The sequence below is a fragment of the Leptonychotes weddellii genome, chromosome 11 (assembly GCF_054177405.1).
Source record: "Leptonychotes weddellii isolate Sample4059 chromosome 11, ASM5417740v2, whole genome shotgun sequence".
Taxonomy (NCBI): domain Eukaryota; kingdom Metazoa; phylum Chordata; class Mammalia; order Carnivora; family Phocidae; genus Leptonychotes; species Leptonychotes weddellii.
This window is the reverse complement of record NC_138379.1, coordinates 87,694,656-87,709,149: the sequence shown is the minus strand read 5'-3', so window position 1 is coordinate 87,709,149 and position 14,494 is coordinate 87,694,656. Positions and strand designations below refer to the sequence as shown.

General features: G+C 36.4%; 1 protein-coding gene across 3 annotated transcripts in view; it reads left to right on the top strand.

The window, feature by feature from the left end:
• The first annotated feature begins 87 nt into the window (after positions 1-87).
• The window catches only part of SIK2 (salt inducible kinase 2), a 127,246-nt gene continuing 112,839 nt past the window's right edge, over positions 88-14,494 (top strand). Inside the window, exon 1 of one of the 3 annotated variants that reach the window (XM_081799487.1) lies at positions 88-348. In XM_081799487.1, the coding sequence (XP_081655613.1) occupies positions 214-348 (135 nt within the window). In that variant the 5' untranslated portion in view covers positions 88-213. The remainder of the gene's footprint in view (positions 349-14,494) is intronic. The other 2 variants (XM_006739201.3, XM_031034405.2) reach the window with 2 other exon arrangements.

Below are 14,494 nucleotides of genomic sequence, written 5' to 3'. Positions count from 1 at the left end.
ATGGTGACCAATCGAGGCCCGGTCCCGCCCCCGCCTCCCTGCCCCGGCCCCCTGACGTCGGCGCACGTCAGCGGCGGCGCGCGCCTGGCTGGGCCCAGCCGAGCGGGAGGGACCGAGCGAGGGAGCGAGCGGAGCGGCGTCGCCGGAGCCAAGCCGCGCCGCCGGCCCGCCAGCCCGCGCTCCAGTCCGCCGTGTCTAGCAGCGGGGCCCAGCATGGTCATGGCGGATGGCCCGAAGCACTTGCAGCGCGGGCCGGTCCGGGTGGGGTTCTACGACATCGAGGGCACGCTGGGCAAGGGTAACTTCGCTGTGGTGAAGCTGGGGCGGCACCGGATCACCAAGACGGAGGTGCGGCCCGGGGCTCGGCGGGAGCGTCCGAGGCGAGGGTCCGGGAGAGAGGAGCTGTTGGCCGGGAGGGGCGGCTGCGACCGGGTTGGGGGGGTTGCTGAGTCTAGCGGAGAGGCTGGGTCTCTGGCTGAGGCGAGGGGCCTGGGACTGTGAGGACCCGGGAGGTGCAGGGGGGTCGGTGAGCGCCGAAGGGCTCGGGGCCCGGTCACCTCGACCCGAGTGTCGTCCAGCTGGAAAGCCGACCGGCCCGAGCTTTGCCTTCTCTACGCCACCCCCGGTGGCCGCACGGAATTTCTCCGAGAGCCTCCCACCCGGGCCGTGACCTGATCTGTGGCCTCCGCTCCAGAGCCCAAGTTCCGCGTCTTCCCTGCTCTGAGCTGGGGGTGGGGTGGGAGGGGAAGTCTGGGTGCTCCCGGGCTGCGCGAGGAGGGACGTCGCCAGCCCCGGGGAAGGGGCCGCCTGCGCTCGGACTCCCGGGACAGGGCATCGCGCGGCCCCCGGGACCGCGGCGCCCCTCCCTGGCTCCGCGGGGAAGGGGCCCCCGTGGCCGGGAATGCCCGGACGGCCATTGTCCATCTTCTCTCCCTCCTTTTGCCAGATAGCGTCTCTGATTTGGTGTCAGGCTAGCTTGATCTCGTGCCTGAGGCATTTCCATCTAATACTCCAGACAATAGAACTGGTTAAAATGGTCACCTCTGCGCTTGCACAGTTGGGGGCCCGGTCTCGCTTCGCCCAGGTTGTCCCTTGACCAGGTGTGCGTTCTGGTGGCGAGTGCGCGTTCCTTAAGCCACCGCTAATTCTGCCTCTCTACTCCGAAAGCCCTCAACTGCTTCCTGGCCGTGAATCCAGCCAGCATCCCCCACTCCACTGCACATTCTGATGCACCGTACATATTTTCTCCCAAGTCTCTCTTCTTACCTAACCCGCCCCCCTTCCTTTCACTGCCTCAAGCTGCTCTCCTCAGGGTCTCTATTTTAAGACGTGCAAATTAAATACTTCAGAAAAACAGTAGAAACAAAACCATTCTTTAGAATAAACCCTTGTGTTTTTGACGTACTCTACCCTGCCTTATTGTAGTTGTTCTGGAGTTTCGTCCTTTTTCAGGTTTTTCTTTCCCTCAGTTTTCATCATACTCAGTTGATTTCCCCCTTATTAGTGCGAATGTGCTAGAGTTTGAATATGCAGTAACGTAGGAATGGATTTTCAGAATGGCTGTGTGAGGTGAAGGACATTTGAAAACTTGAGTGATTTTTGTTGCTGCTGTTCTTGGAAGTTTTGCTTAATGTGAAGGAATCCATTTCCACAAAGTAGGGGCATATGTCATTGTGTCATCTTTACTTTTTGTCCTCCCCTACTAAAGGTGAGGCATTCCAAATTATTTTATAGCATCAGGACCAAGGTCACAAATTTTCTCTCACAAATTTACCATAGTTAGCAATTATACTAAGTTTGTAATGATAAATAATGTGACTGTAGTGAGATTACTTAATCTTGATCCCAGCATTTCTAAAAATGAAGAAATTGATTCCATTCCTCTAAAGAACCATGGCCTACTGCCATGCTATTTCCCCATAAACTACATAGAAGAAGGCATTTTTAATGTATATTTTTATATGAGTCCTTGCTTAATGACTGTAAAAATCAAACATTATGCATTAAAGAAAGCTTCTTGCAGAACTTCTGAACGTTTTTACGTGGTTGAATTTCAAACCCATTAGTTCATAATTTTTTTTCTCATCAGCTTTTATCATTATTGGCCATAAGATTTAATTAATTCAGCTGTTACTTATTAGGCCAAATTTAGATACTAGGGTATCTATTTAAGAACTGTTTAGGTGAGCTGGTAATGAGTGACACTTTCTCTTGAAGTTGACAGTTCAAACCGTGTCCCTTTTAAACTGATATATCTGGTAGAGCTAGGGGGCACTGTGGAGTAGTACCGTGGTTTAGCCATCAGATACTGAGATCAATGCATTTGTAATTGAAGACACAGGTTGGATCATGAAATACCACTCGGATCCTAGTATACATGTGTAAAATGATTTAATTGAAAAACTAAATTTCTAGTCCGTAGAACCCATCTCCCTTTGCCTTTCCAAAGAAGGTGTCTTTAACATATAAAAAGAAATAATGTGAATTTAAGATGGGTATCCCTGGTAATTTGGTGTGAGTGGAAATTTTAAAGTTGAGAGGAATGAGGGAAATAGGGTAATTAATGAAGAGAAAAGTTCTTGTAGATCTGAAGTTTTGCAAAGTTGCTCTGTGAATTTTTGTGGTAATTTGCATTAAGAATTGTTTAGCAACAGCACCTATAAAATTTTCTTAAAGTATACTATTAATAAGGATTTTTAAAGCAGTGTTTATTATCTTCATTCATTGGATAAATATTTCTGTCTTCAATAAATACAACTATCTCAAATACTGTAAATAAGATGGCTGGTGGAAACAAAGTTTTATTTAACATTATTTTAGGTTCTCATTGCTGAACGTACTACAGTATTACAGTGAGAACAATTAAAGTGGTATAAAGAGCAATATCAGCTAAATATCATGATTATACTTCTTAGAGAAATTTCTTCAATATGGTTTAACGTCAGTGTAAGTTTGTGTTTTAGAACTTAAGAGGTCTTTTTTCCCAAGTTTGAACCCAAGGTAAATTTTAGGGCTTAGTTGAAACATCTCTGTGGTAAACAATTGGACCCTGTTAATTTTACTTGGCTCTTTTCTGTCCCTTGTTCTGAATCACTGAAGAATGATGTATTTTCTACAGAGATGGGAGATCCAAGACTATTTGCCTTTTAGGAAAAGAAAAATCAGTACACACAAAGAGATCTTCATTTTGGTCTAATCTATCAAATAGCTTAACATTGTTTAAGAAGTATAATTACATCATCATCTGAAGCTGTATTCTCATGTTAGATCTCTATGTAAATTTTGCACACAAAAGGGAAGGCAGGTGGTGATAGAATCCAGCTTCCTAATATAATACTTCAGAAAAGCTTTGTAGTGTTGGTTTGTGGTTTATGAATTAGAGTAGCTAATTTTATAAAATTAGCATAATGGGAAAAGAATAATAGCATTTAGACTGTTAAACTATTTTAGGCAATAGTGGTTGCTAGTTTGCTATGCTCTGAGTGTCCTTGAGTAGTGTTTTATTTTATCAAATCTGTGCTAGCAAAGAATTTTTCTTTCTAATTGTATGGCTGATTTTTTTGTTGGTTTTTGTCTGTTGAATAAAATTCCAAAGAAGTCATTTGTACCCTTAAGTTGTTTTTGTTTTCTATTAAAGAATCTTACTATAGAAAATATAAAGAAGAATATAGTGCACAAAAAGTACATGTGCTATTCCTCCACCAATGGGAGTAAATCATTCTCATGGCATATTTCCCTCGTCTTTTTTTATTATTTATTTTCCATAGATGAGATCACATGCTGTATACACTTACATAAATTACATCCTCTTTTCCACTTATTGTATAGCATATTTTGCTTATTATATATAACTTTATAAAATGTTTTTAATAGCTGCATAGTGTTCTGCCTTGTAGGCGAATTCTATCTTATTGAACAATTTTCTTATTATTGAACATTTCCAGTTTTCACTTATAGTAAATAATTTGCAGTGAATAATATTTGTGTATGTAACTCTTTGCATTTTTTTCCAGGGGAGGGGCAGGAAGAGGGAGTGGGATTTGGAGGTAAATTCCTGGAAAGGAAATTATTAAGTGAGAAGATACTATTGTCACATTAAGGAATAATATATATTATCAAATTGATCATGTTTATATTGAAAAATTTTAAAGTATAGATAAATGAAAAAAATTACCCATAATATCACCACCCCAGGATAACCATTAGTTATTTTCAGATCTTTTCTGTGACAGATAATTGTATTTTCCTCAATACCATACCTCATATAGTGCTTAAAGAGCGTATAAATGTGTGGTCCTTAGAATCTTAAAGCTGTTTCACAGAGGTTCTGAAAATTACTTTATTAAAAGGGCATGTTGGTGTTGGGCTACTTCGTTATCCTTAAGAGAACCTGGAATGCAAAATTGATAGCAAGGACATTCTGAAGACTGCTTTTGTTCACTGAAAAGCTTTCTGTGTGCATTTTGGGGTTTTTAGGTTTAGGCATAATTCTTTACTACCTTAATGTAGGTATTTTTTAAAGCTTTCCAAATAGTTAAAAGTATCAAAATTGCATTTTTAGAGCGAGGATACAAACAAAAAGAATATCATATTCTGATTAGTGTTTCTTGAAGAGAACTTACTTTTTTTTTTTTTTTTAAGATTTTATTTATTCATTTGACAGAGAGAGACACAGCGAGAGAGGGAACACAGGCAGGGGGAGTGGGAGAGGGAGAAGCAGGCTTCCCGCCGAGCAGGGAGCCCGACGCGGGGCTCGATCCCAGAACCCTGGGATCATGACCCGAGCCGAAGGCAGACGCTTAACGACTGAGCCACCCAGGCGCCCTGAGAACTTATTTTTTTAATACATTTGAATTTTATATTTTGCTTTCAAGTTTTAGGACTCCTCTCAGTAGTCTTGTATTCATCTTGTGCTCTGAAATAGTCCGTATTTCAAGAAGCAGCTGTACTATGTACAACAGAAGGACTGGTTATCAGATAACTTAATCACTATCATTTGTATCTGGGCCTATGTATGGTCTTTATAGTGTGTTGAAATGAAAACTCTATTTGTCATGGAATATATGTGCTATATTAGAAACTGTTCTCTAGTTTCTTGGCACCCCAGACAAATAATATTTGACAAATTATTCTGCTAAATATTGCTCAAAGTGATCTGTTCTTTTTGAGTGGTTGGGGACAAACATCCAAAATAAAAGTTGTGTAAATTTTTAAATTCTGTAGAAATTTTTAACTTTAACAGAGTTTAATGCGTTCTGATTTTGATTCCACTGGGAACTTCTCTCTCAGTATCTGGCAATTAAGAAAACATTTATTTGGAAATAACTGAAACTGGCCTCTATTCCTGGATTCATATGATGACATTTGACTTACCGGCCGCTGCTGATGGTAGAATCAGTTTCCTTGGAGCCAAATGGATTCCAGAAATTCACTAAGATACCATTCTTTCCTATTTAGTGTACCTAGCACCTCTTCTGTCTTCTACCTCCATATTTTTTGAAAAAAGTTTTTAATGTATTTATATGCCTTTATTCAGAACATTTATGGAGATTGCTTTCCCACCCTTCAAGGAAAAATAGCGAGAAATCCCTATATCCAGTTTGAGATTATTAGAAGAATGAAAGACAGTTACATTTGGGGATTTCATCAGAAGCTCCTCATTTAGAAAACATTTTTAAAATACTTTAAATAGTTGAAGTGATAAATCTTGGATGAATTAGACTGAAAAATGCTAAAATTTGTTTTAAGTTTTTCTCTAAGATAAACATAGTATTTGTTTTTTTCCCCATTACAAAAGTATGCATGTTCATTGTAGATATTGTTGAAAAAGTCAAGAAAATAAACGTTCTTAATGCCACCATTCAGACCAAGAGATCACCACTATTAATATTTGATTCATATCCTCTTCATTATTCACATATATTTTATATGTTAGTAATGAAAATTGATGTCATCTATATGTTTTTTTATTTAATGTGTTAACATTTCCCCAAGGTAAAGTCTAAAGCATCGTTAAATAGCGTTCTTACATATGATTGTATTTTATTTCATCAATTTCCTATTACTGAACATTTAGACTGTTTCTCTCTTTGCTGTTTCTCTAAGGTCATGTTTCAGAGGGCATTCCTATATATATATATATATATGTATATATATCTTTGTGCGCTTAACTGATTATTCCCTCAGGGTAATCCCATGGCAGTGAAATTCTTGGGTCAAGGAATATGTCCTTACATCTACATCTTATGGCATGAGATGCCAAATTATCCTCTAGAAAAGTCACACCTGTTAATTTTCACCAGGAAGAAAGCATTTGCCAGGACTATTATTTTTTAAATCTTTCCCAGTTGATAGAGAATAATATTTTTTTATTTTAATTAACATTTCTGATTTAACATTTTTTCCTTTGAGTGCCTGGTTTTATAAGATGGACTATTTGTTATTTCTTTTGTGAATTGTTTTTTGTCCTTTGGACCATTTTTTGGTTTTGGGGGGGTTTTTTGTTTGTTTTAAGATTTTATTTATTTGAGAGAGAGGGAGCACGATCCAGGGGAGGGCCAGAGAAGCAGACTCCCCACCGAGCAGGGGGCCTAATGCGGGACTCGATCCCAGGACTCTGGGATCATGACCTGAGCCGAAAGCAACCACTTAATAGACTGAGCCACCCAGGCACCCTTGGCCCATTTTTAAAATTGAGTTGTCATTTTTGATGATTTTTTTAAATAATTTTTAAGATAGGAGAATATTTTTTAATCGTTTCTTTTATAGTCTTAATCCTTGGTTCAATTTCTATGGATCTAAAAATGTAATGACATTTACCTTTTCTCCAGTCTGTTTTCCTTATTCACCATTGGAAAAGAGGAATTAAATCTTCATGAGGATTTATTGCATTATATAAATTCCTACCTTTTAAAAGTCAGTTTTAGGGTGCCTGGGTGGCTCAGTCAATTAAGTGTCCACCTCTTGACTTTAGCTCAGGTCATGATCTCAGGGTCCTGAGTTCCATCTTGAGTTGGTCTCTATGCTCAGCAGGGAGTGGGCTGAAGATTCTCTTTCCCTCCCCCTCTGCCTCTCCTCTCCCTCGCTTGTGCTCTCTTTGTCTCTCTCTCACTCAGGTAAATAAATAAAATCTTTTTAAAAAATAAAAGTCAATTTTAATCTGGAAAAAAATTGTAGTTTATTTATACTTAAAAGATAACTAGAGAACTCCATGTTTTACTTTTGACTTTTACTGCTTTCAGAAACCCTTTCTTTGTAGGACCACTCAGTCACATTGACTTGTTGGTCAAATGTTCTGATTCCACCCATGATTTGATGTATGAGCTTGTAAAGTACATTTAATGTTTAATCTTGAAGATCTAATTGTATGGTAAGAATAATGCTCTTTGGTACTTCAGAGTGGTAAATAGCGCTGAAGCAAATATTACCTGAGACAGCAAGCATATGTTAATCCCTTCTGATTTGTTACTAGAAGTACTGCTCTTGTTGTGTAACTTCCTTATAAAGTCCCCCAAGCTACTTTTATAGTGTGGTTTCTTTAAGTGCATGAGATGAATATTTCTTTAATGAGAAGTGAAAAGCAATTTTTGTTAAAGACAGGATAACATTACCATTAAATTGCATTTTGAAAAGTGAAAAAAAAATCTTTCATCCATCAGCTTAACACTATTTCATTTCTGCTCATACATTTAATCCCTTGTCTTCTGTACAGATTTGTATTTATATGTTCTTTTGTATGTATTATTTTTTACTTTGTTGGAAACATTTCTCTGTATGTAGTCTTCATTAATATTTACATTTTAGCAAATAATATAGCCATTTTATAGAGAATTTAGAAAATAAAATGAAAATGACTAAAATTTCACAGATGGAAAAGTTAGCGTATTTGATAAATATAATAACTTCATTTCATTTTTTGTTTTTCCTATTAGAAAAGTAATCCATGTTCACTGAAGAAAAATTGCACAGAAAAGTATAAAGCAGAAAAATAGTCCACAATTTTTTTCACCCACTAATAACATTTTTGTCATAGTTATATCTAGTTTTTCCTGGTCTTTTTCTATACATACCTTGTGTTGAGACTGCGCTCAAATACTGATTTTTTCATTTAATATTATAGTCTAAGCAATCCTTTATATTAAGAAAAACTATTTAATAGCTGTATAACCATAACATAAACTTACTGTAATTCACATAATTATTTCCCACTTACGGTTTCTATTTTTATATTACAAATAATATTCACTGAATATATTTACAAATAAGTCTTTACCATCGTTTCAGGTTATTTCCTTCAAATAATTTCTCAGAAGTGGAATCCTTAGGCTAAATGGGATGGGTGATTTTTTTCTTTATTGAAATATAATTAACATACAGTGTTCTATTACTTTAAGGTGTATGACATATTATTCAACAATTACTATACATTACTATACATTACTCAGTGCTCATCACAATAAGTGTACTCTATTTAATTTTTTTGAGTATAGTTGATACACAATTCTACATTATTTTCAAGTGTACAACTTAGTGAATTGGCAAGTTTATACATTATGCTACATTTACCGTAAGTATAGCCATCATCTGCCTGTTATATTGTCCCATTATGTTGCTATTACTGTATCATTGACTGTATTTGTTATACTGTGCCTTTTATTCCTGTGACTTATTCCATAGCTGGAAGCCTGTATCTCCCTCTCCCTTCACCCATTTTGCCCAATGCCCCACCTTCTTCTCCTCTGGCAACCATCAATTTGTTCTCTGTATTTACAGGTCTGATTCTGCTTTTTGTTGTTTATTCATTTGTTTTTGTGTATTTTTTTCAGATTCCACTTATGAATGGAGTCATATGATATTTGTCTTTCTCAGTTTGACTTATTTCCCTTAGCATAGTATCATCCTCTAGGTCCAACCAAGTCTGAAATGGCATGAGCTCATCTTTTTTTATGGCTGCATAATATTCCAGCGTGTGTGTGTCTGTGTGTGTGTGTGTCTGTGTACTGATGGACATTTAGGTTGCTTCCATATTTTGGCTATTGTAAATAATGCTGTAATAAACATATGGCTGCATATATGTTTTTTTCAAATTAGTGTTTTTATTTTCTTTGGGTAAATACCCATTAGTGAAATTAATGCATCATATAGTATTTCTATTTTTAATTTTTGAGGAACCTCTATACTGTTTTCCACAGTGGCCTTGCCAGTTTATATTCCCACCAACAGTGCATGAAGGTCTCTTTCTCTCCAGATCCTCACCAACACTTGTTGTCTTTTTGATTTTACCTCTTCCAACTAGTGTAAGGTGATAACTCATTGTGATTTTGATTTGCATTTCCCTGATGTTGAGTGATGTTGAGCATCTTTTCATGTGTCTGTTGGCCATCTGGATGTCATCTTTGGAAGAATGTCTATTCAAGTCCTCTGCCCATTTTTTAATTGTTTTTTTGTTGTTGTTGTTGAGTTGTATGAGTTTTTTAAATATATTTTGGATTTTACCCCCTTAACAGATACATCATGTGCAAATATCTTCTCCCATTCAGTAGGTTGTCTATTTGGTTTTACTGTTGGTTTCCTTTGCTGTGCAAAAGTTTTTATTTGGTTTAGTACTAATAGTTTATTTTTGCTTTTGTTTCCCTTGCCAAAGGAGAACTATCTAGAAAAATGTTGCTATGGCCAATTTCAGAGAAATTACTGCCTGTGCTCTCTTCTGGTTTTTTATGGTTTCAGGTCTCACATTTAGGTCTTTCATCCATTTTGAGGGGTTTTTTGGGGGGTGTGTATGGTGTTAGAAAGTGATCCAGTTTCAGTCTTTTGCACGTAGCTGTCCAGTTTTCCCAGCATTTGTTGAAAAGACTGTCTTTTCACCATTGTATATTCTTGCCTCCTTTGTTGTAGAGTAGTTGACCTTAAGCATGGGTTTATTTCTAGGCTCTCTGTTAAGTTTTGTTGATCTGTGTGTCCGTTTTTGTGCCAGTACCGTACTGTTTTGATTACTACAGCTTTTGTAGTATATCTTGAAATTGGGATTGTGATACCTCCAGCTCTGTTTTTCTTTTTCAAGATTGCTTTGACTATTGTGTAAGATTGATGAATCACTGACCTGTACCCCTGAAACAAAGAATACATTATATGTTAATAAAAATTGAAAAAAAAAAGATTGCTTTGACTTTTTGGGGTCTTATATGGTTCTATACAAATTATAGTCTTTTGTTCTAGTTCTGTGAAAAATATTACTGGTATTTTGATAGGGATAGCATTAAATCTGTAGATTGCTTTGGGTAGTGTAGTGTAGACATTTTAACAACATTGATTCTTCGATCTGTGAGCATGGAATATCTTTCCATTTGTTTATATTGTCTTCAGTTTTTCATGGGTGTTTTATAGTTTTGGGAGTACAGGTCTTTCACCTCCATGGTTAAGTTTATTCCTAGGTAGCTTATTCTTTTTGATACAGTTGTAAGTGGGATTGTTTTCCTAATTTCTGCTTCTCTTTCATTATTAGTGTATAGAAATGCATTAGTTTTCTGCATATTAATTTCATATCCTATGACTTTACTGAACTTTACTGAATTTTTTTAGTGAAGTCTTTAGAGTTTTCTGTATAATGTATGTCATGTACAAATAGTAAAGTTTTACTTCTTACCAATTTGGATGCCTTTTATTTTGTGTCTGATTGCTGTGGCTAGAACTTCCAGTACTGTGTTGAATAAAAGTGGTGAGAGTGGACATGCTTGTCCTGTTCCTGATCTTAGAAGAAGAGCTCCTGGTTTTTCATCATTGGGTATGATGTTAGCTGTGGGTTTGTCATATATGGCCTTTAATATGTTGAAGTAGTTCTCTCTAAACCTGTTTTGTTGCGAGTTTTTATCATGAATGGATGTTATACTTTGCCAGATGCTTTTTCTGCATCTATTGAGATGATGATATGGTTTTTATCCATTCTCTTGTTAATGTAATGTATCATGTTGATTGATGAATATTGAACCACCTTTGCATCCCTAGAATAAATCCCAGTTAATTATGGTGAATAATTTTTTAATGTATTGTTTAATTTGATTTGCTCATATTTCATTGAATATTTTTACATCTGTGTTCAGCAGAGATATTGGCCTGTAGTTTTTGTAGGCTGTTTTTTTGTTTGTTTTGTTTTGTTTTGTTTTGTAGTGTCTTTATCTGGTATTGGTATCAGGGTAATGCTGCCTCTTAGAATGAATTTGGAAGTTTTCCTTCCTATTCTATTTTTTTGGAATAGTTTGAGAAATAATAGGTATTAACTCTTTACATGTTTGGTAGAATTTACCTGTGAAGCCATCTGGTCCTGGACTGTTGTTTGTTGGGAGTCTTGTTTTTTGTTTTTTGTTTTTTTTTTACTGATTGAATTTCATTGCTAGTAATCAGTCTATTAAACATTCTCTTTCTTCTTGATTCAGTTTTGGAAGGTTATATTTTTCTAGGAATTTATCCATTTCTTCTAGATTATCTAATTTGTTGGCAAAAAACTTTTTATAATAATCTCTTATAATTCTTTGTATTTCTCTGGTGATGGTTGTTATTTCTCCTCCTTCAATTCTGATTTTATTTATTTGAGCTGTCTCTCTCACCTTTTTTTTTCTTAAGTCTGGCTAAGGGTTTATCAGTTTTGTTGATCTTTTCAAAGAACCAGCTCCTGGTTTCATTTATCCTTTCTATTGTTTTTATAGTCCTTGTTTCATTTATTTATGCTCTAATCTTTATTATTATTATTATTATTATTATTATTATTATTATTGTTATTATTTGGCTTTGGGCTTTGTGCCTTTTCTAGCTCCTTTAGGTATAAGGTTAGGTTGTTTGAGATTTTTCTTGCCTCCTGAGGTAGGCCTGTATTGCTATAATCTTCCCTCTTAGGACAGCTTTTCCTGCATCTGAAAGATTTCAGACCATTGTGTTTTCATTTTCATTTGTCTCCATGTATTTTTTGATTTCCTCTTTGATGTGTTGTTGGACCCATTTATTGTTATCAGTAGCAATTTATTTAGCCTCCATGTATTTGTGTTCTTTCCAGATTTTTTCTTGGTGTGATTTCTAGTTTCATACCGATGTGGTTGGAAAAGATGCATGATATGATTTCAGTCTTTTTTAATTTGTTGAGACTTATTTTGTGGCTCAACATGTGATCTATTCTGGAGAACGTTCCATGTGAAATTGAAAAAAAATGTGTATTCCACTGTTTTTAGATGACATGTTCTGAATGTATCTGTTAGATCCATCTGGTCCAATGTGTCATTTAAAGCCGCTGTTTCCTTGTTGAATTTCTGTTTGGATAATCTATCCATTGATGTGTGTCTTAAAGTCTCTTACTATTATTGTATTACTATTGATTTCTTTATGTCTGTTAATAGTTGCTTTATGTATTTGGCTGCTGCCATATTTGATGCATAAATATTTACTATTGTATCTTATTGTTGGATTGGTCCCTTTATGATTATGTAGTGTCCTTCTTTGTCTCTTGTTAATCTGTATTGTAAAGTCTGTTTTGTCCAATGTAAGTATTGCTACCCCAGCTTTCTTTTTGCTTCTCTTTGCATGTTAAATGTTTTTTCCATCCCTTCACTTTCAATCTGAATGTGTTTTTAGGTCCGAAGGGAATCTCTGGTAAGCAGCATATAGATGGGTCTTGCTCTTTTATCCTTTCAGTCACCCTGTGCCTTTTGATTGGGGTAATAGTCTGTTTACATTTAAAGTAATTATCAATAGGTAGGTACTTATTGCCCTTTGTTACTTGTTTTACAGTTGTTTTTCTTAGTTCTCTGTTCCTTTCTTCTTGTCTTGCTTTCTTCCCTGTGGTTTCTTTAGTATTATGCTTGGATTCCTTTCTCATTATATTTTATGTATCCGTTATAGGTTTTTGATTTATGGTTATTAGATTCATATATAACATCTTATGCATATAGCAGTCTATATTAAGTTGATGGTTGCTTAACTCTGAACCCTTTCTAAAAGCACTAAATTTTTACTCTCTACCCACCCCACACACATTTTATGTAGGTGATGGCCTACTTTACATCCTTCTATTTTGTGAATCCCTTGACTGATTTTTCTGCCAGTCTTTGGGTTGTTTTCAGAGTTAGTTGCACTGATGTGGCTGTTATCTTGGTGTATACATGGGACAAGGTAAGCTCAGGATACTTCTACTCTACCATCTTCCCAGAACTCCCTCAGGATGGATGACTATTTTTTAGCCTAATTTTTTTTTTGAGATTTTTATTTTTAAATAATTTCTACACCCAGTGTGGGGCTCAAACTCACAATCCCAAGATCAGGAGTCACATGCTTTACCGACCTGAGTCAGCCGGGGACCCCGGGATGGATGATTTTTAAGATTCTTGATAAAAATTGCCAAAATACCTTTCAGAAAAATTATAACCTATTTTATAGTCATACCAGCAATATATAAAAGTGGCCATCTTGTTGAACCTTAGCCCACAAGGGTGTTTATCTTTTACTCTTTGTAAATATAAGAGGAAAGGGTATTTCTTGATAAATCTACATAATATTATTTTATTATTTTTAATTCACTTTTTCCTATTTCTGAGGTTGAATATTCACTGTTGCTACTTTTACATGAGATTTAGTTTGGCAGCAGTCATTCTAGTTTATGTATGGCCTCCAAAGTTGTATAGGAAACCTTCCTTTTATCCCCTAGCTGAAGGAATATAAATTTTTCTGTCTCTACATAAACTAACTAAAGGTTTTGTTTTTTTTTTTTAAAGATACTGCATGTATATGTAGGAATTGGAGAGTTGAATAATTCAGACGAATAACAGAGAGAAAGGAATCCTTCAATTTTCAGAGTCCCTTGCTTGACTTTGTTGTGACCATGCAGATCTTGTCCTTAGTACTGTGTTCATAACTAAGGAAAAAAAGGGATGCAGAGAGTAAACTCCCAGAAATCTAAGTTCATAGTTACCTTTAAAATGTTGGAACACAAACCTTTTGTATGTTGGAACTCTCATACACATCAGGAAAATCCCCCAGTGCAGATTTTTCTCGCTGATAAAATTTGTTTTCCAAAATGTGTTCTCTTTGTTCTCACAGATCTGTTAACTTCCTTGAAGGTAGGAATCAGATCTTGTTCATTTTTGTATCCTGAGCATAATTCCGGGCACACAACAGGTGCTCAGCAAGGCTCTTTGAAAAAGTAGGAAGATTGAACTTGGAGTTTGAAGGCCTGCGGTTTTTCCCATTAATTCACTTGAGCTGTAGGACCTTTTGTAGATTATGTAACATCTTTGGAACCTCAGTTTCATCAACTCATGGATAGCTCTGCTTGTTCCATTTACTTCACAAAGTTGAGAAATAAATGAGATAAAATATGTTAAAGTATCTTGGGAAATTAAAAAGTACTGTGCAGTTGTGAAAGTCATCATCATCATTATATTTCTGGGACGTACTTGGTAATGAGTCCCATTGTTAAGAAATTACCTGGAAGAATATGCCAGAGACTGCTAGCCGA